Source organism: Onychomys torridus, chromosome 7, assembly GCF_903995425.1.
Source record: "Onychomys torridus chromosome 7, mOncTor1.1, whole genome shotgun sequence".
In the NCBI taxonomy this organism is placed as follows: domain Eukaryota; kingdom Metazoa; phylum Chordata; class Mammalia; order Rodentia; family Cricetidae; genus Onychomys; species Onychomys torridus.
The window spans coordinates 19,359,666-19,387,589 of record NC_050449.1 but is presented as its reverse complement, the minus strand read 5'-3'; the positions used below and the strand labels follow the sequence as shown (position 1 = coordinate 19,387,589).

The 27,924-nt window shown below is 42.2% G+C and overlaps 1 protein-coding gene across 1 annotated transcript in view; it reads left to right on the top strand.

The window, feature by feature from the left end:
• Dpy19l1 (dpy-19 like C-mannosyltransferase 1) overlaps positions 1-27,924 on the top strand; it is a 103,442-nt gene that overhangs the window by 18,614 nt on the left and 56,904 nt on the right. Inside the window, exons 3-7 of the mRNA XM_036192159.1 lie at positions 238-325; positions 3,117-3,254; positions 6,735-6,855; positions 7,491-7,584; positions 22,043-22,100. Coding sequence (XP_036048052.1) covers positions 238-325; positions 3,117-3,254; positions 6,735-6,855; positions 7,491-7,584; positions 22,043-22,100 — 499 coding nt within the window. The remainder of the gene's footprint in view (positions 1-237; positions 326-3,116; positions 3,255-6,734; positions 6,856-7,490; positions 7,585-22,042; positions 22,101-27,924) is intronic.

The window sequence follows — 27,924 nt, the reverse complement described above, 5'->3', positions numbered from 1 at the left end:
ATAGTATATCACTTAAAATATTGTTATGGTTCATTTTAATGTTAAAATCTAATTGGAATGTGTTTTCTTATGGAGAGGAATTTTAGTAGAATTGTAAAAACCTGGTAGAAAACAAATATAAATACAATGGTTTTTGAGTTTTATTGCAAACTGTCTACAATCTGTAGGCCGTCCCTCTTTGCTTTTGGAGAAATTTACAGCTTCACAATGTTGACTTCGTTGTTTTACTGTTTCCAGGAGCCACATAACGCATCTTTTTGAAAATGATCGGCATTTTTCTCACCTCTCAACCCTGGAAAGGGAGATGGCTTTCCGCACCGAAATGGTTCGTTTTGTGTGTGTATAGTATTTCATTGTAGTATTTTGGGACTCTAAATATTGTAAAGTTTTTTTAGCATGAAAAGTTTCAACAAGACATTCCCAGGTAAAAGGAGCAGACAATTCTCCCTCCTCATCTTGTAGCTTCCATGACAGAGAATCCACAGTCATCCATATCTTCTTAGCCATCTCTGTTTAAAGGAAGTTACAGTTGCTCTGTGCTAAGCACATTCAGAGTTCCTCAGAGGACTTCCTGTTGTTAGAAGTTTCTTAGCACCATCAAATATAGATTGGTGTTTGAATGAGCTGATTGGCACTTACCAGCAGCTGATGTTCTGAACTGTCTGCACTTGTGTTGACCTGTGGTATTGCTGAGTCTTAGAATCTCTAAATCCCTTTCTGTTTCGTTTTTCTGCCGTTTGTCTATTGAGGAACCAGAACACACACACACACACACACACACACACACACACACACACATCGTATACATATATATATGTTTAGTAGAAACTGTCCACTGTAACTCATGTTCTCACTGTGTTCCTGTCTCCTGGGTTTTCTGATGGAAGATATGACTCTGTGAGGTGCTTCTAGCTGGTGCTGGGGACTTTTTATTGAAATGTCCTTGCTGAGTCCTTCTCAGAGCCCAGCCATCCACGTTGACTCATCTTGTTAGAATAGACAAACTCCTTATTTTCCTGCACAGTTGACTTGTAACTCTGTAAAGAATTTTCCTACATTGTGGCTCCAACTTCTTTCTGAGGTTTACTTTGTGGTGGAAATACAGGGAAATGATCAATTCTTTTATTTACCATATTTTTTCATAAAAACAAATTGATTGTCTCATCTTCTAGTTAGAATCTGTAGGCTGACTGGAATGTATTTGTAACCTTTGGTGCCTGGAGCTGGCCAGTCTCTTGCAGTTGACTGTCCTGTCCCACAGTGCGACCTCACTAGTGTTTCCTTGGTGTCCAGGACCTTTATTTTGGGGTGCTGCTTAACTGTTCCTACCCAGGGCTGGCAGCAGCCAGTTTTCCAGGGAGCCTCAGTTCTCTCCAGTGGCAGACAGTGTAGATACCAGGAGGTCTGTGCTGCTGGTGTCCATTGCTACTTTTTGACGAGCGGCATTAGCTAAAACATTGTTTGTTTGTTTATTATTTATACAACAGTAAGTCCTGAATTGATATTAAGATTTTAAAATTTAGGGTTTGATCTGTTTTACTTGATATGTAATTTGTTTTAATATGAGACTATTAATTTCAAATTACTTATTTAATAGGATAAAAATGTCAAACTCATTACTAGAAATACAATTATTAAAAGAAATCCAGGGTTTTCTGGAAGTTGTCTCTGCTCCAGTAGGATTATTTGGTGTCTTTATTTTTGTTACTTAAATATTAAAGTTGTATGTTTTATAATTAAATAAAATGCTATATGTTTCTAGAATGAAACTCACAGAGCAGGGTGGATGCAGCAGTCCCAGGCCCTGCCATGACAATGTCCATCCAGGTTGGATGGAAACAGTGGGGATCTGTTTTTGTCAGTTCCCAAGTCTGGAAAGGAGTTCAGCAAGGCGGGCTTCTCTCTGAGGCCGGCTCGGGTTCCTAGGCCTGTGTTGCATCACTCCTTCATCCTTCATGTCTGCCTTTCCATGCCTTAAGGCTCTGCTCAGTTTAGAGTCTCCTGATCTGCTTTGTCTTTGCTTCAACTTGATTACATCATTAAGGACCCTATTTCCAAAGGAGGTCATGGTCACCTGTTCTGGCCCACAAGAAAGTTTTAGAGCCTTTGATAACTTATACAGTAGGAAATGTAAGTTTAGAAAGGATTATGTGTGAACTATGCAAGGCAGAATCAAACTCCCCCCTCTGCAGACACTGGGTAGTGGGGCAGGCACCCTCTGTGTTCAGAGCTTGGCAGTTGCTGCTGCTCTACTGAAACCACAGAGAAGGTGGCATTTGTACTCTGCCCATCTGTATCCCTTACAATGCCCCCGGACTCTTGCCTAAACTTCACGGACTGTTAGGGGCTTTATTTTATTTTAATTTATTTATGTTGAGGAGGAGTCTCATGTATCCCTAGCTGGCTCAAACTTATTTTGTAGCTGAGGACGTTCCTCCTGCCTTCATTTATGGGATTGCAGTGTTAAATGTGTGGAGTGGTGAGCCTCGAACCCAGAGCCTCCTGCATGATGGGCACTCAACCAAGTGAGCTACATCTTCAGCCCTGCCTCTTTATTTTTTTCTCACGGGTTAGTTCACTCTTGTTAGAAACCTTTCAAAGTAGCATTTCAGACAAAACTTCCCCATTTCCCTCAAAAACAACCCCCCAAGACTCCCACTCTACCCCAGTCCCAGTGCCAGCTCATTTGTTGAGTTGCTGTGGGGGAAATGATCTGTAAAAATATTGTTTAATAGGAATATGTATAACGTGCAGTCTTTTTATAAAACATTTGGATATTTGAATGTAAATCTGGAGGAAGTGAGATTGATACCATTTGTGTATTCAATAGACTTTTCATACATGTCATGTGCTGAATTACGTGTATATATATTTAAATTCTGAAACTACTTTTGAAGCTACTTTTCTACATAATTATTTTAATTAAGATGAAATTCTTCTAAAATATTTTTTACAACCTAAGAATTTATAAGTGACTAGAAGCCTGTGAAATTAATTGTAACTATTACCTGCTTGAGTGCTCAGTTTTCAAAACCAATGTATTTTAAATATTTGTAATCTAAGGAGATGAATAACTGTGCACTTTTTGTTATAACTGGAGCGAATCCTTCTTTCAGGGGCTGTATTATTCTTACTTCAAGACTATTGTGGAAGCACCCTCATTTTTGAATGGAGTGTGGATGATAATGAATGACAAGCTAACTGAGTACCCACTTGTTATTAACACATTAAAAAGGTTCAATCTTTACCCAGAGGTAAGTTGTTACTTTTCTCAGTTGTGATTTTTCATTAAAAAAATGCCTTTAAAAAATTAAATGTAATTCACCATACTAAGTTTTATTTCACTTTTTTTTAGAAAATATGCATTTTGGGGGAAGGAGTTTATTGGGGGATTTTGAATCTTTGGGAGCTATAATTGATTGCATTATTGGAAGCTGAGGGACTGTCTATATTTGGTGAGTTCTTGTCATGTGGCATTTGCCAGATAACAACCCTTCCCTCTGTAGGGTCACACCCTTCCCTTCCCTCTATAGAGTCACACCTTTCCCTTCCCTCTGTAGGGTCACACCCTTCCCTTCCCTCTATAGAGTCACACCTTTCCCTTCCCTCTATAGGGTCACACCCTTCCCTTCCCTCTATAGAGTCACACCCTTCCCTCTATAGGGTCACACCCTTCCCTTCCCTCTGTATAGTCACACCCTTCCCTCTGTAGAGTCACACCCTTCCCTTCCCTCTGTAGAGTCACACCCTTCCCTCTGTAGGGTCACACCCTTCCCTTCCCTCTGTAGGGTCACATCCTTCCCTCTGTAGGGTCACACCCTTTCCTCCGTAGGGTCACACCCTTCCTTTCCCTCTGTAGGGTCACACCCTTCCCTTCCCTCTGCAGGGTCACACCCTTCCCTTCCCTCTGCAGGGTCGCACCCTTCTCTCTCTAGGGTTTTTCTTTTAATCGAGAGCATTTTCTTGGGCAGGGCTAGGAGGAAGGTGGGCTCACCCAGGCGGCATGGAAGGAGGACTGTGATATAGATAATGTTTTTTGGACTTTTGTTACCCTTCCTGCCTTTATTGGACATACTTCTTAAGCATCTTCTGGGCCTTGGGCTAAGAAGCCACTTCCTTTGTGACTTGAAATCAGGATATCTTGTAAAGACCATGTCTGCCTTTCTACCTGCTTAGTACGTGGCACACAGTGGTGCCCTGATGGCTGGGCTGTCTGCTTAGGTCTCTGCTCTGCAGCTGTTCTTAGTGAGTCTACAGTCTTTTTTTCTGTTGAGAGGACTTCACTTCTGGATCAATGACTTGGTCGATTATTGAGTAATCAGCAAGCCTGCCCTCCACAGTTCAGTGTTTTCCCACAAAGTACTACTTTTGAGTATTTTCTGTGACTGTATGAAAGTAGACTTTACAAAAATGGGATTACAAGGTGTGTGCAATCTTTTTATGTGTGCATTTTGCTTTGGGGATATTTATAGCCATCGTCTCTACCACTTCCCTTCCATTGTGTCATTTTTGTTGTTGTTTGTTTTTAGTTTTTCGAGACAGGGTTTCTCTGTGTAGCCTTTCCTGGATCTCGCTCTGTAGACCAGGGTGGCCTTGAACTCACAGAGATCCGCCTGGCTCTGCCTCCCGAGTGCTGGGATTAAAGGTGTGCGCCACCACCGCCCGGCCCCATTGTGTCATTTTTAATGGCTGTGTGAGTGATCTACTATTGTCTCCTTTAGCCCATTTTTATGGACGTTTTCACTTTTCAAACTTCTGAATATTATAGGTAAAGCTGCAGCAAATGTCCGTGAATCTAAATCTTGATCATCCACTGCTGCCTTTTTAGGTTCCACTGCTTTGGTAAAACACTACAGCGCAAGGGAACCTGGGGAGGAAAGGGTTATGTGGCTTATCTGATGGCCATAGTCCATTGAGAAAGCCGTAGTAGGAATTTGAGGTAGGAATGGAGGAAGAGACCACGAGAGGATGTGCTTTCTGGCTTGCTCCCCATGACCTGCCCAGGAGTGGCACCTCCCACGTGGCTGGGCCCTCACATATCAATCATTAATCAAGAAAATGCCCCCAGACTTGCTGGCAGGCCAGTCTTTTGGAGGCATTTCCTCAATTAAGAGTCGTTCTTCCAAGATATGTCTAGATTTGTGTCAAATTGACAGAAAGCACCAGCAAAACATTTATTTATGGTTTTTAAAACTATAATTTGTGGATATAGCCCTCCAGCTCCGGAGAATATGTCTTGTAATGATTTGGGAGCCATATTGCCCAAAGGCTTTCCACATAGGTTGTAGGGATTGAATTCCTGCCAACAGCAGTTTGGAAATGTTGATTTGCATCCATGCTGATTTTGATGGACAAGGAAATTATAACTACTTGATGTATTTTATTCATTCATGTATATGTATGCATTTTGGTGCTATGTAACTATCCATTTCTATTTTAAAAAAGAATCCTGTTCATGCCTCCTTGTCTGTTTCTTTTGGGTTTCTTAAAGACTCATTTTTTTATACATAAGATGTTATTATGACATAATAATACATTTTTTTTAGCTATGGATACATACTTTTCTATGCAACATTTTATGACCACGAATCTTTTTTAACTTACTACTTTTAAAAATGCATGTAAAATATTTATTATTTATATTTATATTTTTAACTTATGTGGAATTTGTGTTGGTGGTTTTGTAGAATAAGATTTTTTTTTTTTTCATACTGGTCTTCTATATAACTTAACCCTGAGAGGCCCATTTTCTCCCCACTGATTTCAAGTAGTGTACATATAGATGACTGTCACCTGTGTTTGGATTTGATGCTCAGTATTGCCTCATTTGGGGTCCTAAAAGTGGGCTCTGATCTGTTGATTTGCTTGTAGCAAGTGTTTCAGGGAGCGAGTGCCCTTGGGTTCACATCTGAGCCAGGCTGATAGAACAGAAGGTGTTCTAAACAGGGTTGAGCTGTGAGGGAGCCTCATCAGAAGCCCCGGGAAACCTCGTGGGCTCGCTGGTGGGGATAGCTTTGCAGTTAGGCTCCCTTTGACAAAGGCTGCTGGACCAGTATCAGTTGGGTGGAGTCTGTTGTAGGATGTAGTCTTCCTTGTGTGACCTTGAGTACAGTACTTTCTTCAGCCCAGAGCAGTTCCTTAGAGTTGACAGCTGTCAGCTGCCAACCATCTGGGCAGCTGCTGGGGCAGGGAGTATCTCTGCCTGGAAGGCACATCAGCTTGTGTCCACCGCCTCCACCATTCCAGGGCTCCATCTGGGTATCCCTCTGCCGGCGCCATGCTGCGTCAGTTATTTTCAGTGGTAGACTTTATGTTCCTTAGGACTTTCCCCTTTTATTCTTCCTTGTACTTTTCTAGAATAATTTGAGGTATTGAGGCTTGGAGTAGGGTTGTTTTATCTTTATGAATTAATTTGAGATGTGAATTTACATCTTGAAAAATCAGACATAGTATATATATTTGTTTAGGCCTTTTATGTTCCTTGGTAGAATTTTATGTTTTAAAAATATAAATCTTGCAAGTTTCTCATTTTATTTTTCCTTCCCTGTGTGTCAGCAGTCAAAGACTTGTATAGTGAGGAGTCTGTGTGGGAGAGGCTGAGCCTCCCGTGACTAGATATAGAGGGAGCCAAATAGCCAAAGCATGAAAAGAAAGTTTGACAATTAAAAACATCTCTAAAACACATTCTAGTAATGAAAACTAATTCTTATGATATCCTTATTTTCTTTAAAAAGGTGATCTTAGCCAGCTGGTACCGCATTTATACCAAAATAATGGATTTGATTGGTATACAAACCAAGATATGCTGGACAGTTACCCGAGGAGAAGGACTCAGTCCCATTGAAAGCTGCGAGGGTGAGCTCCTTTGTCATGCTGTCTAGTTGTCTGTTGGAACGTAATACCCTTTAGTGGGAAAAATAACAACCATTTCATTGTAGCTCTTAGATTCTTCAAGTCACAAATTTGGGCAGGCTGGCTTGCTTCCATGGTAACAGGGTAATCACATGGCTGGAAGAAGTGAGCTGAACCGGAAGCTGTTTTAGTCACATCCAGCCCTTGGGCTGGGGTGGTTCAGGTATCCCCTGGGATGTTACATGCCACCTTTCTGTGGACTTCGAGCTTTTTTATAGCAAGGTACTTGGCACAGCGTAGCAGTGCTCTTCCCAAGGTAGCATCACTGTGGCTGCTGATGCCCTCTTCCCAGAGGCTATGGTGATGCCCCTGCCTTATTCTCTTGCAGCCTAACCCAGCCCCACTCAACCACCCGCCACCTCCTTAGCCAGTGTGCGAACAGGTTTGCAGCCCTGTGTCAGAGCAGCATGTCTGCAATGCTCTTCTCATAATTATTCTGCATCCCTGTCCTGTTCTCACACGGGAACCAAGGAAACCATTTATCTGGCAACCGCTTCACAGTCAGCACAGTTTAATGTAAATTGCTAGACTCATAACATAATTTGTGGCTAGAACATATGTTTTGTTTATTTTTAAAGGATTGGGGGATCCTGCTTGCTTTTACGTTGCTGTAATTTTTATGTTAAATGGATTAATGATGGCATTATTCTTCATCTATGGCACATACCTGAGGTAAGAATATTTCAATGTGTTTATAAAATATATCATAATAAAAAGCTTTTAGTTAATAATTGTTGATAACTTATTGCTCAGTTTTAATAGTGTTCCTAAAATGTCTATTTGTGATTATAATAGGATTTCTTATTTATCTGACCTCACTGTTAGTATGACAGTCACATTTCAGATAGTTTTAGAGGCTTAAATAGAGTGTGGTGGGCATATGCATTAAATGCTAAGATTCATAGGCATGTGATCATATGTAATAGGATCATTTTCATAAAGTATTAGAAAGCACCACCTATATCAAATGATAATAGCAGTCTCTGCTTTGCTGGTGTTAAAGCAGAAGTGTGCTCTGCACAATTCTGTTTCCTGTCTACCTGTCTTCAGTCAGACAGTGTTCCTGCAACTTAAATAACCATAGTGCTTAAAGGTTTTGTTTGCGCATTTCCCTTTTTAGTTTGATAATATATTGCAATAGGTGTCTCTGTTTGTCTGAACTATTGTATTTCATTTGTGTGTGTGCATGTGCATATATGTGGGTGTACATGTATGTAGGGGTGCACATGCATGTGTGTGGATGTCAGAGGAAGATGTCAAAGGAGGATGTCAGAGGAAGACCATCCTTAGGAGACTAGATTTGAGTGAGCTAAATGCACACTTGGTGTTCCCGCTAGGCCGCATGGATAGTTCTACTGCTTCTGTGGTCGGAAGCCTTCTCCCCCTTTATAAGAGTCAGTGTTCACACTGATTTCCTCCCAGGCTTGCCGTAACTTCTATACATAAGGTTCTGGCACTAGTGGCACATGCCCTGGACAACAATCTCTAGCCCTGACCTTTTGTGATAAACAAACACTTCTCCATACATGGGCAGTGCATGTTCACTTGTTCAGTCAGTTCCTAAGGCACATGCTGGGTAGCTTCTTACCTAAGACTGTGGGCCCTGACAAAGCGGGAGCAGGCAGGGCAGGAGATGAGGATGGTGGCATAATGTGTATCAGTGAATGTCTAGGATCTCGAGGGAGAAGTTTGTTCTGATTGAAGGGGCACTTTAGCCCAACCCTGAAGAGGATCTGAAGAGGTGGAAGTAGCAGGAAAACACCCCAGGTTAGGCAGAAATAGGGTGTCTAAGATGTGGAAACAGACAGCGAGGTGGCAGTTTTACCTGAGGGTTCATGTTCTCCAGGGGCTGGGGGCAACTCGAGTTACAGCCGTGGGTGGCCTGGAGGATGAAGACCTTAGTGTGAGGCTGGTTTCAAACTTACTCCAAAGTGAATGGAGTAACTTTGAAGTTTCACAAGCAGTGGGCTGTGATTCAAGCTGAGCTATGATCTTAGATGATCTTTAACTGCCAGAGGCACACAGAGAACCCCAGCACAACATCACACTACAGAGCATCACCCTTAGGAAGCTTTGAAATCAGTTTTGTAGGTTGGTACTCCAGTGTTCTTGTTGTTGTTTTTTCTTGGAGAAGAATATTTTATGGACTGGGAAAACAGCTCAGTTGGCACAGTGCTTGCTTTTCATGCATGGAGACCTGGGTTTTTACCAGAACCCACACATATTAGTCATTTTTTGTTGCTGGTATAAAACACCATGACAAGGCAAGCTGTGGAAGAAAGAGTTGACTTTGGCTTATTATTCTAGAGGGCTAAGGGTCTATCCTGGCGTGGAGGCATGGTAGCAAGTGGCAGCCAGGGCAGATCAGGAAGCTGAGAGAGCAAACTGGAAGTGTGATGTGAGACAAGGGTATAAATTCACCCCCACCCCCTAATTCCTCTAGCAAGGCTTTATAATCCCCACACAGTGCCACCACCTGGGGACCAAGTTCTCAAAGGCCTCTGGGGACATTCTTATCCACACTACTCTGCCTTGTTAGGAAACAAGGAGACATGCAGGCAGGTATATCCTAGAACTGGAATGTGGGGAGGCCAAGACAAGTGGATCCTGATGCCCCTTGGCCAGCCAACTTAGCATCCTCAGCAGTTTCCAGGCCGGTGAGAGACAGGTAAAGAAAAGCAGAAATACCACGAACCTCAGAGACATGGTAAACCACCTTCCCCAAAGGCAAGGCTCACTTTGGAATGGAGGAGGGCCCCTGTCTCCGTGCTCTAAAGCCTGCTGTCAGATGGGATGGAATGTAGTTTCTACAGTGTTTCTCTTCTGCCTTCTCAGATCTGTGCAGCTTAAAGGTTAATTCCCAGCTTGGTGTATGGGCATCTGGGGTGACAGGCAGTATGAGGTCTACTTTGTGGTTCCACAAACCACAAAGACAGCTGCAAGATGAACATGTACTGGTTAATGCAGGCTGTGATGGAGCATCAAGCTTGGGCAGTACAGAAGAGGTCAAAGGTAGCAAAGCAGGCCGAGCTGAAACAAGCTGCAGGCCTTGACCCTGGGAGAAGAACAGACCACTGTCTGGCAGGTTCGGACAGATTTGGACCCTCTGAGTCTAGATTGCTCCCTCACTACCACCTAAAAGTGTAGTGTAGACATTTGGAGGACTACAGCTACAGATAGAGAAAGCATTACAGCATAACCCAGCTCACACAGACGGCAAATACAGCATGCTTAGGTTTACTGACATCATTAAAGATGGATAGTCCAGCATCTACTTTAAACGTGTGTGTGTGTGTGTGTGTGTGTGTGTGTGTGTGTGTGTGTGTGAATTCCTTTCTGCAATTTGAAGTCCGGTGTGCCTTAGAACACAGAATAGAAAGTGCCTGTGTGCACCCCTGTCCTCTATCATTTTTAGTCCTGTCTGAAGGTTCCTCTGAAGGTCGATGGAAAACCAGCCCAGTTTCTCTGCTCACAGTCTCTATTTATCGTCACCAACACAAAAACTTCTTTGACATGTCTCCTGTTCACCTGTCCTTTGGCTGCATGGCTGTGGGCACAAGTTCAGTGTCCCCGTTCTTGACTCAGTCAGTTTGTCAGAGCTTCTGGTTAAACTCAGGAAACATGCGCCTGTGCTGCTGGGCTGCTAGAAAGCCAATTCCAAAGGACGTGATGGAGAGACATGTAGGGGGAGGCATGTGGAAAGCACAGGGCCTCCTTGTTCTCGGATTGTACCACTTTTCATGAACCTTTATCCTCTGCTTGGCCATTTGGAAGCTTTCTAAACTTCGTCTTTTTGTCATTTTGTGGAAGCATTGTCATGTAGGGAAGATTGAGTCACTGCTATCAACTTGACCTTTAACCACTTTCCCATGCCGGGGTTTTAGTGGTTGATAATGAAAACTCCTAAACCCTCAACTAGGCCTTCACTTTCTGAGACCAGTCCCTGTCCCCAAGCTGTCAGTGAAAAAGGAACCTGTCACTTTGGAGAGTGCAAGGATTTCAGTGACACAGCATCCTCAACTCAGAGGTCTTCCGCACTTGTCATTCCCACAGAGCTTGGAGCCCTTAGCGTAGTGGGCCAGAGGATGACCCTGGGGTATGAGACAGGGTCTCACTGACCTAGAAGGTGCCAGTGAGGCGAGGCTGGCTGTCTAGGGGTCAGCCTGTCTTTGCCTGCCCAGCACTGGCATTGCAAGTATAAAGCACCATGCTTGGTGTGGGCTGCGAGGACAGAACTCGCTCCCACTACTCCAAGTGCTTTTCCAGTTAAACCAGTCAGGCTGTCTCTCTGGCTGCTGGTTGTACTTCTACGTGTTGGTGTTAACCGCCATGAAGTGCTTTCAGAGTTACTATATTTACAGTTTGCTAGTGTTTTCTTATTTGAAGGCTAGTTTAATTACTTTTCTAATATTTTGAGTGGGATAAAGATGCAGAGTTTTTTAAAATCTGAGTTAAGAATAAAGAGGATGATATAAAAAGTTGTCATAGGAATTTGTCAATATGAATTGTGTTAGGTAGAGAGAAGTAAAATTTTAATTTTTGTCTAACACGAGAAATTTGCAGTACAGACTTAAGTGTATAACACTTTTTCAAATGTATGTTTGTTTTTAAAATAACATGACAATGCAGATATATATATTTGCAGAAGCCAGATGACTATCGCTTTTCATCAGAAGTAGAAGTAGAAGGGAAATAGAAAACAGTGATTGGGGCTGGCTCCCAAATTTGACTTAAGGAGACAAATGAGATATGTTTTCCAAACATAGCCTATTCACAGTGTAATCCTTTTCCTGGGATTCTCAGTATTTTAGTATTTCTCCTAATACCCCCTTCTAATACTCTTCAGGCTGTATTGTTAGTTCATGTTCAGTAGGGATCTTAGTATTTCCAAGATCCATATCTAAGGATAGCGTTTACTCCATAGTTTTGTTTTTTTTTTTGGGAAAATTCATACATGTCCAAGGCATGAACTTCTTTGATTGGTAACTACTTTGATTGGTATTTGTTGTTGGATTCCTGAGCAGATATCAAGCAGGCAAACAGTTCTTGGCAGTGTAGCATGGCTTCACAGCCATGGTTTGGAGTTAACGCTGGTCATTGTGCACTGAAAGGCAATTGGCCAGTTTATTGTGGAATTACTGTTTCCTCTGCAGTGATCACTGGTGGATGTTTTGCAACTGGCAGTCAGGAAAAATACACACACACATAAAATTCATTAAAAGTCACCAATGGAAGACATGTACCAATTACAGCATTATTCAGGCAAAGATTTGTTTTCTTTTTGGAATCAGTGTGTCAGAAATGTTTTGACTGGTACAAACAAAAGATGGGCTGCAGTGCTGGGACAGAGGCATCGGAAGTGAAAGGAAGGACACAAGGGTATCTGCGCCTGACAACTGAAGATGAGAATTTGAAAGCCCTGTAAACAAGAGGGCATTTATGTTCGCTTCCGATTGCTCACAAGCCAAAGGTTCAGCTTGCAAAGACATTTGTTCTGCTCACAGCTCTGGAGGTTCCACCTATGGCAGAGTGGCCACATATAAAAGGCATGGTGGAAGTGGATTATTCTTTATCATGTAAGCCTTACTAGAACTTACCACCTTAGGAAGTATTTGTGTGGTGGCATCCATTCTGCATTGGTTCCCATTCTCTCCACATAGTCTGATCATTACTGAAGACTAACTACTTTTATGATGAAGAAACTCATCTTATACTGTGTACCGGCTCTTTGTGGTGGCAAACTCACTTAGGCCTATGGTGCCTCTATGAGACAGGTGAGTAGGTTCTTTAGATGAAGCTGAGGTTTAGATAATAGGAAGTAATTTTTCTAAGATCTCCTGAGAGCTTTTCTGTTGCAGTGTTGGGATTGAGTGCAGACAGGGCTTCAGAATGTGTGTTCCACAGTCTTCGTGTAAGCACATTTCAAATGTTCTTTCTATAGAAGTTAAATTATCTATAGCTTAATTTATTATTTACACATTCTGAGTAATGAAAGAAAAATAACTATTTGATTTTCAAGGAGAGTAGTATTTTATTTTTTAAAAAGCTTCACCTAAAATACTTCAAAGATGAATGGAACGCAGAAGGATCTAGACTTTGTGTTCGTCCCCCATCTCCTCATAGTGCATTCCCTAAGGTCTTCACAGTCCCAGACTTTGGTGTTCTTATGTCAAGACTTCTACAAACCCTTCTATTTCCACTTGACACCTATAAGGTGACTGTTTTCAAAATTGCCATTTATCAGCATCTGGTTTTGTTCTGTTTCCACACTATTATACAGAGGATTTTTATAATCATTTGAGTGGTTTTCTCATTGATTGCTTCTTCTTGGAATCACTATATTGACTTTTTACAGCAAAAATTGGAAGAAAAGGTGACATGCTGTTCGCCAGCATGTCTTGACCTGTGGGTCATGACTATTGGAAAACACTTATTTCCCATGGTCTTAGGAACTGAGAAACTGCTCAGTAGCAAAACCACAGTTATGGAGTAGTAATGACAATAAAGCTATGGTTGGGGGTTGCTAGGACCATCAGAAATACATGTTTTCTAGTGGTCATGGTCTAGCAGCACACCTGCTGCTGTGCGGTGCTTCTGTGGCACCACAGGTCCCTTGTGACTGTGCCTGCCCTGGGTTCATTCTCCCTTTATCACCCAGCCCATGGCTCCATCATTTTCCATGATATGGCAATTGGTGTTTGCCCTAATCTGTTTTCGGGATAGTTGAATTAACCACATTACTATTTTGGGGGTATTGGTATGTAGGAATATCTGTTTTGATACCATCTGGGGTGTTTTCATGGTTTTGTTTCTCACAGTCATTTGCATGACAAATGCCAGTTGGCATCAAATCTGTGTCTATGAAGAACTGGCCCTGGTGGACGCATAGTCGGCAATGTCGTCATTACACATTGAGATTCACTGACCTGACCAGAAAGGTTTCGGATTTGGCATTTTTTAATTTGGAACATTTGTGTAAATGTATAATGAATGTAGTGCCTTGGAATGACATCAAAATCTAAAAGGGGATTTCATTATATAAATAATTGCTTATTAATTTGGTTTCCCTGGTTTTCTATATTCTGCTTACTCCTTCAATTTTACAGCTGAAGTATAAGTTCATATTTTTTACTTTTTATTTCATACCCCCCCCCCCCCCCGCCACCTTTTATGTTTCTCTTCTGGAGCTCCTCTGCTGCTGCTGCTGCCATCTAGATGGACCTTTTCTAGGCTGCCCAGGGCTGTTCCCTGGGCCTCTGTCTCCACCATCCTGAGAAGTCTTCCCTCTGGCTTTGTCTTCACCTGGAATTCTGTAGTGGTCTCTTATGTGTTCCTTTATTTTTGAGAATCACTTTTTTAGGTAGTTCTGAAACATCGAGAAAACATAGAGATCATCTTAAAATACATACATCTTGAAGATTTGAACACTCCTTGTTTTACTTTTTTTCTCTTGCTGTTTGCCTTGTTACAGAATTCTATTCTTTCTTAGGCACTGTTTTGCTGTCTTCTCAGCCCCATTGTATGACACTGTTTCTGGGAAGGTGTGAACTCTCTCATCTGTCTACTCTGCTGGGTAGGAAACTGACAGGCTAACATAAAGATACCAACAAAATCCAATTTGGTAAATCAGGGAGTTTTATTGGGATTTCTTACAGGAGTATGGGTGAGGGGTCACTGATAGGAGCAGACATGACTCAAAGACAGCAGCATTGCCACAGCCCACCCCAGAGCACAGGTGCTGGAAACTTGGAGTTCACTGCACAGCCTGCAGGCAGCTCATGTTGGAGAGTGACCTTCCCAGGTCACTCAGCTGATCTGGGCTTCTTCCAGGCCGCTTATCTGAACTGCCTTTTTGGGGAGCTCAGCTTGTTTCTCAGCAGTCCTTACATTTATCTATGTTTGCGGAGGTGGGGACCTGATGAGTCTGATCAGATTCAGGGATTTCCTGAGGTCTTTCAGTTGTTTACTTTATGGGCTCAATGAAGGATGAAGCCTCCATCCAAGATGGAGGTTTTATCTTGTAGGGAATTGCCTCACAGCAGGGATGCCTGCCATCAGTCCCTCTGACTGGTTCCCCTTCTGCCCAATATGTTCCCTTTGCATCCATCTTTTTATCTTTATCACTCAGAAAGTCTTAATGTAGAGATGAGAGTTCTTCTGTCTGTGGGAACTCTGGACTCTGCATCTTGGACAAATACTGTTTTCAGTTTGGATGAATACTTTGTCTAGTAGTATTTCTAAGATGACTTTCTTAGCCATTGTTTTTTCCATTTTTCTCAAAGTCCAATTGTTTGGATATTAGAATTTTTTAAATTAAAAATTTAGGGTTTTTCCTCCCTCATTTTCTCCACTAGGCTTTCTGTTCCTCAATTTCAACTTTTTAAAGAATCTGAGGTCAGATTTTTTTCTGGCTTTGTGTGTGTGTGTGTGTGTGTGTGTGTGTGTGTGTGTGTGTGTGTGTTGTTGTTTCTCAGGTCTAGTCTCCCCCTTTAATTGTAGTTTGCTTCCACACTGAGAGTGACCCCAGTGTGGTGACCCTTAGTGCAAACAATTCCATTTTAGAAGTAGAGTTTTTAAAATCTGAGATGACAGTGTTTAAGGGAACTTAAGACTTTGAGACTAGCAGCCTCGTGAGGCTGGGAAGCTCTCGGTGGAGGAGAACCAGACTCCTTTTGTCTGTACATCTTCCCTTATGGCCCCAGCAGCCTCCCCATCTGGAGAGAAAGGGGAAAGGAGGAGCTTCATTTTTAACCTTTTCCTCCTGAGTGTTCCCTTAACTTGGCCTATGGAAGTGATACCTTGCATAGTGCTACCCACCACAGGGAACAGTGATGAAGGAGGGCTGAGTGGATGCATGCTCGCCCAGGAACTCTCCTGTTCCTCCTTTGCCTTCATGTCTTGTACTGAGCTGGCTTTGTGAGAACTGACGGTCTTTTTCATGATTCCTGTCATTTCATATCTGCTGAACAGGGTTTCCATGGCCACTCTGACCTGTCCCTATTGCTTCCTCCTCATAGGGAATATTCATTTCCTTGTGTCTCAACTCTCCATTGCTTCTTCGTTTTGTAAACTAAATTAGCAGAAAATGCTCTTTCTTTGCACTATAAACCCTCCAGTCAGAGCACAGTGTATTCATCTCCAGTCCTTCCATTAACTTCCCTGGTCACTGCAGGTCAGAGAAGCTTACTTGGTGGCAGAGAAACTTTTAAAATGTGATTTTATTTCTAGATGTGTTACTGAAAGCCCAAGGGCCCAGTTCATTCATGTATATATTGCCCATTTGATTTTATGTCCCTCTTTATCTCTGGAATGAATATTCATTACAGTCTCCCCAAAATCCAATCCTAGGTACTGATCAAAAAATCTATTCTTTTGAAGCTTTGTGGTAGAATAAAATATTTGTTTTATTATCTATTTCTTATTTCTCCACTGGTTCTTGTCTATTTTAAGGGAAAGTTAAATTTCTCATGAGAATATATTTACCCAGTTTTATGTGACAATTTCTGATTCTTGCCTTAAAGCAGGCATTTATTGCTTATCCAGGCAGGATTTGGTAAAATGTGTCTTAAATAGGTTGCGTATTGTACCATCTGAAACTTGGCCAGCTGCAAACTTTCTGAATGTTCTAGTAACTTGGCCTACTGCCATCTTTAATCCACCCCATTTGGCTTAACAGTTGTATATGAATATTTAAAGTATTTCCTTTTGGTATGCATAAAATGATGAATGTTGTTGTTAGAATATACTAGCATCTTTTTTCCCAAGTCCTTTCCCTTGTATGTCTTCCCTGTCTGAGCAAATGAAAGAAAGACCGTGCCTGACTCCTTTGAGGTGCCTGTGGCCTTCCTCTGCCCTTGGCTCTGTAGTCTGGTGGACCCTGTCACTTTCCTAAATCCTGTCACTTTCCGTGGCATCCCAAGTCCTCCCACTGTCCTCTGCATCACCATCACCTCAGACCCCAAAGCCTCGGCTAACTGGTTTCCAGCTGCTCCATCAACCCTGCCCCTCAACACACTGTCCCATACACTGCATCTGTGTGCTCATTTTACTTGAGTGTGACAAAGACATGGTAGCTGGACCACAGATCTCAGGTTGGAAAGAAGAGGGAAGGGGTCTGGCAGTCGAGCAGGGGCCAAGTCTTGCAGGACATTTGAATATGCTCTCATGTTTGGATCTGAAGTTGAGAGAGAAATAGAATGGCAGTGACGTGTTGTTGAGGACAGTGGTGGCCTGTTGCAGTTCATGTATGATGTGCTATGTGGATGGTGGTGATGGTGACCTGAGGCAGTTCATTATGTTTAGAGAAAGGAAATAGGCATGGGAAAAGGAGGCCTTGAGGAGGAGAGGATGGCATCCTGGGCTAGTGCATGGGTATGCTTTGAGGAAAGAGTGTGCTGCAGAGCTGGGGAGAGTCTTCAGGGAAGCAAACACACACAGACATGACGGGCCTAGCAGCATCAGGAGGAAGTCCCTGAGAAGAGGCTGCCAAGGCAGAGCAAGTGGGAGTTCCCTGGTTGGAGGTTGTGGAGGGCACAGTGGAACGGCTGTGTGGGTGCTGAGACTCCACTGACACATGCTGTTGACAGTGAATTGCCTTCTAGGTCTGGGCAAGTAACTAAGGACAATAATGACCTGTCCCACAGCAAGTTTCCAAAACCAGTGACCACCAGCAGCCTTTTGATTGTGTGCCTTTTATGTGTTTATCCTCAGGTGCCATCTGTGAGTCTCTGCCATGGGCAAGGCTTGTTCTGGTACTAAGTATGTGGTTCCTACCATGGTGAGAGGGAGGTTTGCTTAAATGCTGGCAGACAGTTAAATTAAGGGCTTTAACTTGTTGTTATGTAAGATGGAGACCTGCACAGGGCCAAGCAGAGAACGATTTTTTCTTTTTTTCCCTACTTTGTTGTCATTTCCTTCCCTTGCTTTTACTTACTTCTTTAAATCATTATTATTGTGTCCATGTGTGTGCATGACATGTGTGTGGGCATGCGCCTTGGTGCGTGGATGGAGGAAAACCATGGCGTTATTTCTCTAATTCCACCTTTGTGTAAGCTCAGGGGCTTGAACTTGGATTCCAGCCTTGAGTGGCCAGAGCCGTTACCCACTGAGCCCTCTGGCTGCCTGACTTTCTTCTCTTTCTTGATTGCACCATTGTGTCCCGTAACTATAGGGAGAAGGGTCTCACCTCTGAGCCAGGCCAGCAAGGTCTCAGAGTCTTAGTTCCCAAACTAGGAACTGAAAATTCTCCGTTCAGCTTCCACATTTTTTCTCTTCCTCTTCTATTAAGTATTTACACAAGAGAAGTCATTCCAAATGTTATTTACTATAGTTTTAAAAACTCTGAATGTGCTTTTCTTCTCTTCAAATGTTCTATTTTGTGTTCCATCATCTTCCCTATGTGTTGCTATAGTCTGATTAACAAAACCCATTAAAATTTGATAATTGATTCCAATTATCAAGGAGTAAGAAAGATTATAGAATTATTAAATCTCAGAAGTATTTTTAATGAGTATTTTAAATTTTAAGCTTTAATGCCCCTCCTTACTTTTCTGTCTAAGATCATTGAGGCCAGAAGGGTAATAAAGAGGTTAGGTAGATGTCAGCTGGTAAAGCCTGCACAGGATGCTGATCTGAGTTCAGATCGCTGGTGTCTATGTAAGGTCAGGTACTGCAGAAGCACACATCTGTGATCCCCAGTGCAGGGGAGGCAAGGGGGATGGAGTGTGCCTGGAGCTCATTGACCAGTGGATTTGACAAGCTTCAGGGTCACTGAGAGACCCTCTGTCTCCAAAAAAACAAAAAAAAAAAAAAGTTGGAGAGTCACAGAAAAAAATACCCAGTGTTGACCTCTGGTTGCCACACACATATGTACAGATGTGGACACACACTGTACATATACATAGACACATACATACACATAGACCACACACAAAAAGATGAGTGAAATCTATGAGTGTACATGGCTAATGTTCAGGAGCTTAGCATGTTTTATAAATTTGCACAGCATTGGCCTTCAGCTTTCTGACAGTTGGTGATATTACAGAAGAGATTTTTTTTTATTACTTAGGAATGCTGAAATATCAAGTATAATGGAGAACAATTTAAACAATTTTAAATATTCTGATTACCACTCCTTTTTCTTTTTATCAAAGTAAAATCTTTGTGGCAATCTCTAGGCTCAGAATGGTAGTTCAGTGTTAGGGACACTAATTTTGACTATTTGCAAGTCACATCATTAAATAGTGTTTCCAACTCAGACTATTCCTTACAGACAAGCAGGCTGTACTCCACCTCACAGCTTTTTAGGTTGTGAAAGTGGGTCAGAAAACCTGTCTCCCTGGATAGTTAGGCACAGAAGACAGATGGTGCCAGACTGGAGCCTGTGCTGTGTGGTTTGGTGAGAGGGGGTGTTCTTTGGAGATGGTCCAGTCATGGAACCTCACAGGCTGGTGGCAGCCGAGTGACGATGGACAGCTAAGGCAGCTGAAGCCTGAGATTTGTTCAGGCTGTGCACCTCTTACGTGTTCCATCTACCTCTACTCTTTCATTAAGAAAAACTGAAGTTAGAAAAGTTTAGTTTGGGTTCTGTTTTGCTCAAGGGGAGTCTTAAAAAAGGAATTTTATATTAAGCTTTTAAAATGTTTTATTTGTCTTATGTTTTTGACTATTTAGAGAATGAGTTGCCTCCAGAGCCCCGTGCTGTAGGGATGTAAGAAGTAACACATTCTTTGTTTGGTCAGAAGGCTATATTTTTAATAAAATTGAGCATTTCGGCTATCTTCTTCAAATCTCTGGCATGTTTTCCTTGGCTTATGTGACCTGTCACATTCTGAAAGTGTGCAAACAGCCACCATGGTTAGAGTTCACCACATTCTCTGTATTTATAGAAGGTTTAACTTTAGTACCTGACTGCTGTATTATTGGCTTATAAATTTTTTTGAAGCAATATAATTAGAACTGAATAAATGGGGAGTGGTATGGTATATTTAGTGATTGAGCAGGCAGAATCAACACACACACACACACACACACACACACATACACACACTTATGTGTGTGTAATATATATGTGTATTTACATACACTTGAATTACTGAATTTACATACTGAATTGTGATAACATTGAATTTACTGAATTACTGGCACTGAATTTATGTACAACTTATGATGGACTGTTTATATATATGTATATATACTATGGACTATTATATGTATGTGTGTATACATATCTATATCTATCTATATCTATCTATCTATATCACAAGTTGTATATAAATTCAGTGCCATTTTGATGGAAAACAACATTTGTGTGAAAAGAAGCCTGTTAGACTGTATTCTGTGCAGAGTAAGTTGCTGGGAATCACCTAAGACAGTCTCTCTGTGTGGCTGGGGTTGGGGAGCTTTCTTTAGATGTATTAAAATAACCAGAATCTTACAGGATGAAAATGGTGCCATGTGACAGGAAAGGATTACAGAATTAAATCAGTTAATTAGACTAGAAAAGACTCTAGCAGTGCAGGAAATTACTATATGAGAAAGGCTAGATGGCATTTCTCTGAGACAGGGACATGCACTTGCTTGGTATTTTAGCATGAGTGGTGATTTCAAAGAAAATAGATTAGAGCTCTCCAGATGAAAGATCTAAATGGAAATCCATGGTACTAGAAGAAATTGTAGGTGTCTATCTATAAAATTTTGAAATAGGAAAAAACTTTCCCAGACCAGGCATGCAATAGAGAAGAAATAGAATTATTAGCATACATTAGATACATCATATTCTTCAAGTTCTAGCTGAATACTCTATAAATTATGTCTAAGTAATTTGTGACATGTGACAGCCAAACATTTGATCCCAACAGTGTTTTAGAAACATGCAGTCACAGTGGATGGATCCACAAGGGACAGTCCCAGGCAGTTCATCACGCAGTCATAGTGGAGGGATCTGCAAGGCACTTACAGGCAGTTCATGGGAGAGAAGTGCACATTTCACATTGAACAAGGACAATGGTCTGCCATACAGACAGGGAGAGAAGTAAACATAAAAATAACAGCGTGGGAGTGGTTCACCTTTCTGAGGGTGGACTGGGGAGGAACTGATGTAGTACTTACCAGCGTGGTTCATACCTCAGTCTGTCTCGGGAAGAGAAGCACAGGTATGTGCAGTCCCCAAATATAGACATGGTACATAGCAAGAGACTGAGAAATAGTTGCACTTCCATTCAAAAATAGATGAAGAAATTGCAGTACTTTGGGACTGCAGTATTTCACATTGATTTAAAAAGATGCCTTTGGTAACAAGTATTGATTATGAATAATCTTCATAATAAATTAGAAAAAGAACAAATGTCAGACAGATGAGGATGATACCCTCACACTAGAAATTGTTCACTTCTAGAGAATGGTTGACTTGGAAGGAGAGAAAGGTTCAGCACTGTTCCTCTTTCTTTCTTCCTTCCTTCCTTCCTTCCCTCCTTCATTCCCTCCCTCCCTCCTTCCCTCCCTCCCTCCCTCCCTCCCTCTCTCTCTCCCTCTCTCTCTCTCTCTCTCCCTCCCTTTTTTCTTTTTTGTTTTTTTAAGAGAGGGTTTCTCTGTGTAGTTTTGGTGCCTGTCCTGTAACTCGCTCTGTAGACCAGGCTGGCCTTGAACTCACAGAGATCCGCCTCCCTTTGCCTCCTGAGTGCTGGGATTAAAGGCATGTGCCACTGCCTGCCCATTTAACTTTCTTAAATGATTTAGTTCAGTGTTTTTCTTTTCTTTTTCCTGAGTGTGCACATTTTGTGGGTGGCAAATGAGGTGGTCGTTTTTGTTTTTCTGAGACAGGACCTCATACTCTGGCCTTAAACTAAGCAGCCAAAGCTGCCATTGAACTCCTGCTCTTCCTGCCTGCCCCTCAAGTGCTGGAATCAGATGTGTGTTACTTTACTCAGCTGACAAGTGTGTTTAAAATGCGTTTTGCATTTTGACTAGCTAGAGTTTGGGAACAGTCAACTATTTTTTGAATAAGCACAGAAGAAGTCTCTAGTGGCCAACGGTCTGGTGGTGGAGGGTTATCATGGAACTGTGTTGTGAAGTTTTCAGGATTGACCTACATTTCTGACACCGAGTTGTATTTTCTTACCCTCTTCTGCAGTGGCAGCCGACTGGGAGGCCTGGTCACAGTGTTATGCTTCTTCTTCAATCATGGAGAGGTAGGTCAGAAGATACTTTCAGAATCGCTCCTGAAATGCAAGCTTCTTCAAATTAATGTCCTTATGTTGAATCTGTAATAATGTTCCTTAAGCATTTGGTCTTTTTATTTTGACCCAAAATTTAAATGCTGGTGGTCTCTTAAGTGACAGGAGTCTCACTGACTTGAGCAAATAGTGAGCCTGGTTTTAAAGTTGGTGTCTCTTATGTTCAAGAACCAATGCACTTTTAAGTATTCTATTCAGAATCTTTGCTAAACCTAAAAAAATACAGTTGCAAGTCTTCAAGGCAGTCCAAAGGTAGCAGCAACATTGTCAGGTACATAGTCTCTGGATCCACACTGCCTGGATTCAAATCCCAGCTTTTCCATATAGCATCTATGCCACCTGAGCAAGTCAGTTAACTTGTCTCTGCATTCCCTTGCTTTGTAAATGGGATCATGGTGTTAGGCATCTCATACAGTTATTGCATAAATCAGATGAGCTCATATGGGTAAAGTGCCTAGTACAGGCTTTAAAACATAAAGTGCCATATGCTTCTTAGCTCAGATGAGTAGTTTTATTCATTACTAATGGTTTTAAGATAAAATTCTAATAAACTCAAATTTTCAATAAATTCCTTCCTCTAAGTTAATCATACTTGTAAATGAATTTTCTAGTAATATGTCAATCCAGACTTCTCATGGAAATGTTTGTATGGGGGAGGAAAAGGATGCGTGAAATGTCTGCATCTTTTATCTTCATGCTGCAAGTATCTGTAGGCTTTGGACATACACTGGTTTTAAGAGTGAGGATGGTACACAAACTGCAGTCAGATTTGGACTGTTAGCCAGTCGCTAATGGCTTCTCACCTGATTTGCACTCACTGTTTAGAGTTTCTGTAGAAACTCAAAGTGGAGTGGCCTTTGGTTAGAGCTTTTGACAAATGAGTGCAGCAGCAGCAATGCATTTGGTATAATGTGAGTTTGTGCCAACGAAGGAGAAGGATTTGCCTCTTTCTTGACTGGATACTGCACATTGTAATAGCCTGGTCTGTAGGATGTCTTGAGGCTGATTGTATGAGAATGATGTCCAAAATGGGAAATAACTGCTTAATAATGCAAGAAAGGAGCATTGTGTGTTAGGAGTAGGATGCTGGGGCATGGAGTTATTGAATATGTAGCTCCAGATGTGGCGAGAAAGGCACTGTTGTGGAGCACAGAGGGCCTTGTGCTATTAGCTCCTCTCCTTACATTTCCTTATAATCCTGATGCCCAAGCAGCAGGAACACTGTTTCTTACAATTTTCAATTTTACTCTGATTAGTGGATTTTTTTTTTTTTTAGGTTGACGGATTTTTCCTCTTGACATTTTTCAGCTATTTAGTTTATTTAAAACATGCTTAGTTAGATATCATTTTCTTAGGAAAAGGTACATGAAACAATGTGAAACAATTAAAATTACTTTTGTTTTATGGGAATGACCAATTAATTGTTATATTTTCTTTAGCTATCCTAGGACAAAAAATGTAACATTTTTTATATGACATTAAAATTTAGATCGTACAGTACAGTTTTGGTAAATATTGGTAAGAATGCAGGTAACTAAAAGCTCACTATAGTTTTGTGTGTCATATGGCTTCAGGTTATGACAGCTTTAGTCCCTGTTTTCTTCCAATCTTTTAAAACTGTTTCTAGCTAGGTGTCCACCATTTATCTCACCAGTCAAGGGGCAAGAAAGGGGCTCTCTGGAGTTTGAGGCCAGCCTGGTCTACATAGAGAATTTTAGGCCAGCCAGGGCTATACAGTGAGATCTTGTCAAATAAATCAGTGAATTGTATGTTTCTAAAGTATCTAATTTTTATATTCCAGAAATCATCTACTCTGCTTATACCTATTCATGTATCTAGCCATTTTTGTAGAACCTTGCTCGTTGAAATTGCTATTGGCTATTAATCAGTACCTTTATTTTTAAAATTAATTATATTTTTTTATTCAGTGAGTGTGGGGGGTGCATATGGCATGGCATTCATGTGAAGGTCATTGGAGAGCTCTCTGGCATCTGTTCCTCTCACCCCATGTGCACTCTGGGGATCAAATGTCAGCTGTTAGGGTTGGCAGCAGGAGCCTTTACCTGAGGATCCATCTTGCTGCCTGGGTACTTTACTGTCTTAGAAGAGATATTTATGCACAGAGTGAGTTATTCACATACTGAAACATAGTCATGGTTTGTTAGTTACTTTTAGGTTCTATTTTCAAATTAGTTGTCTTAGTAGTGGATCCAAGATAGAATTTGGTATATTATAATTTTTTCCCCCCACAGATGATATTACAAAGAAAAATTTTGCCTTAACAGAAAAACTGTAAATTGCATAGGTCAGGGGATGTTGCTCAAGGGTAGAATGCTTGCCTGGTATTCTCAAGGTACTGAGTTTGTTCCTACCTTACCTAAAATAATGTGTAGCACGAATGGATTAGTAAAGTTTTTAAAAAATAAATAGAAAATCTTGTAATCTGAAAGGTGAAAATGGAGCACAGGGTTTTCAGCATCCGGAGTGGCAGCACCAAGCGTCTGCATTCTGGGATAAGACAAGTAGATGAGTTTCTTCTTGTTGATTCCATCCCCGTGGGAAGCTGCATGGAAAGCCAGCCACGTGCTGCTTTTTCAAATGTTTCCTTGTCATAAGACCAGAAGTGTGTGCCGTGGGCTGATGCCGCAGCACACTGCTGAAAAGAATGCCTGGGCACTGCTCAGCCTTAGACAGGACATACATAGATCCCCACAGCTCAGAGATCTTCCAGGAAGAGCGGGGAGAAGAACTGTAAGAGCCAGAGGTGGTGGATACCATCAAGGAAACAGTGTTTGCAGCCACTCCAGCACAGGTGAACATGTGAACTCACACTGATTGTGACAGCGTGTGCTCGCCTGTGTTAGCTTCAGCCAGACAAACCCCAGCATAGAAGAGAGAAGATGGGCAAGAACTCCCGCCCCTAGCTGAGGAGCTGCCAATAGTCTGTAGCTTCTGGGAGAGGGAGAGGCAGGTTTTTTGATGTTGTGATGCCCCAGTAGGCAGACCGCATTCACTGGGCAGGCCCCACTCCTGAACAGCCTCTACAGCAGGAACAAACTGGACTTTACAGGGTGGGTGGGGAGGAGGGAAAGTGTGATTATGGGAGGGACTGGGGAAGTAGGTGAAGATGTTGAAAATATGTTGTGTGAAATTCTCAAAGAATTAATAATAAAAACATTCTTTAAAACAAAAGATGAGCCAGGTGGCAGTGGTGCACGCCTTTAGTCCCAGCACTCAGGAGGCAGAACCAGGTGGATCTCTGTGAGTTTGAGGCCAGCCTGGTCTACAGAGCAAGATCCAGTACAGGCACCAAAACTACACAGAGAAACCCTGTCTTGGAAAACAAAAACAAACAAAAAAACACAAACAAACAAACAAACAAACAAACAAAAAGCAAAACAAAAGATGGTGCACTGCAAGTCAGCAGAGGGACAGTGTAGGTCAGGTTTGCATTAGGAATGGCACCCATGTTGAGCAGATACAGTGGGAAGAACGGGAAGTTACAACTCCCAATGTTGGCATTCAGCTGGCAAGGTGGTTATCACAGGTTGAATCTGGATTAATACTACAGAAAGATCCAGCAGTAGGAAACCAAATCTCAGCAGTTAGGAAGGAAAATGACAGACAGAAGGAAGAGCACGTGAGGATGAAGGTTAAAGGGAGCTCACATGGTGTTCATCACAAGCCCGCTAAAGGGAAAAAAGAACATTTTTTAACCTGATTTTGTCAGAAACCTTTATACATGAAAGGAGTTTGGGAGGGAAAACGTGGGGAGAGTTCAAAAGAGTCCCTGTCCAGGGCTGGAGGAACAGCTAATGTGAGAGTGTTGGCCTAGCACCTGCAAGGCTGTGGGTTCAATTCCCAGCACCACAGAGAACCAAAGAAAAACAATGAAGTACTGTATGTTCTTCATCCTGTGTGCCTGTGTCTGTGTGTGTGCCTGTGTCTCTGTGTGTGTACCTGTGTGTGTGCATGTCTCTGTGTGTACCTGTGCCTGTGTGCATGTCTATATGTGTTCCTGTGTCTCTGTGTGTGTCTGTGTATCTCTCTGTGTGTCTATGTTTATACCTGTGTCTGTGTGCATGTCTATGTATGTACCTGTGCCTGTGTGTGTGCCTGTGTCTATGTGCGTATCTGTGTCTGTGTGTGTGCCTGTGTCTGTGTGCATGTCTATGTATGTACCTGTGTCTGTGTGTGTATTTGTGTCTGTGTGCGTGCCTGTGTCTGTGTGTGTACCTGCGTCTGTGTGCATGTCTGTGTGCGTACCTGTGTCTGTGTGCGTGCCTGTGTCTGTGTGTGTGCCTGTGTCTGTGTGCATGTCTGTGTGTGTACCTGTGTCTGTGTGTGTATCTGTGTCTGTGTGCGTGCCTGTGTCTGTGTGCGTGCCTGTGTCTGTGTGTGTGCCTGTGTACATGTCTGTGTGTGTACCTGTGTCTGTGTGTGTACCTGTGTCTGTGTGTGTATCTGTGTCTGTGTGCGTGCCTGTGTCTGTGTGCGTGCCTGTGTCTGTGTGTGTGCCTGTGTACATGTCTGTGTGTGTACCTGTGTCTGTGTGTGTACCTGTGTCTGTGTGTGTATCTGTGTCTGTGTGCGTGCCTGTGTCTGTGTGTGTACCTGTGTCTGTGTGTGTATCTGTGTCTGTGTGCGTGCCTGTGTCTGTGTGTGTACCTGTGTCTGTGTGTGTACCTGTGTCTGTGTGCATGTCTGTGTCTGTGTGTGTGCCTGTGTCTGTGTGCAGGTATGTATGGATGCCTGTAGAGGCCAAAAGAGGACATTGGATCCCCTGGAGGTAGAGTTACATAGAGGCAGTTGTAAGAAGTCCACCATGGGTGCTGGGAACTAAATTGTCCCACGTAAGAGAAGCAACTGCTTTTAACTGCTGAGCCATCCTACAGCCCTGCTTTAGGTTTTAGCTGTTAGAAATTCCTGTGTGTGTGTGTGTGTGTGTGTGTGTGTGTGTGTGTGTGTGAAATAAGACTTTTTAGCCTTTTCCATTAAGTAAAAATTACTGTGCATGATTGATATTTTAGATAAAACATACTGTCATCTATGAATAGATTCACATATAAATAAAAAAGCCTTTAGAAAATTTTAAGATTTCACTTTAGAAAAGCAAGTGAAGGCAGATGAAAATATTGTCTTGTAGGCTATATCTGATTCACCCTTTAAATTATCCACAGCATATTTCTTATTCATGTCAGTTTCTGAAATGTATTTATTTGCTTATCTTTGAGAACTTAGTAATCTGCTTTATTCCCTCTCCCCTCACCCTCCTGTGTCCCCTCCCAAGTTCATGAATGATCTTTAAGTATGTTGTGTGTGTGTTGAGTTCATTTAGCATTGTTCACATGGCTATGTGTCCAGGGATGACCATTGTGATTATACAACCTATTTGGGTGCTCATCCCTGGAGGAAACTGACTCTTCCTGTCTCAGCAGCTTCTGGCCAGGTGTACTTCATCTCGGGTGGGCCCATGTGCAGTTAGTTTCCCTGTCCACAGTGACATGTCCGTTAGCTTGCCACCGTGCTTGTCTCATCTTGGGCAGTCACATTGTTGAGATTTGGTGGGTGCATTTCCCCTCTTGTGTCTAGAGGAATTTCTCTCCACCGTTCCATGATTTTCCTTGAGTCTTAGGTGTAGGGATTGCATTGCGATGTGTCATTTGGGCTTGGGTACCTGCAGTCACTTAGTTCTGTGGGTCTCTGTGATGGTTCCCATCTGTGGTATAAAGAAGCTCTCGGAGGGGTGAAAGCTCCGCTGCCTGTTGGTATAAGGATA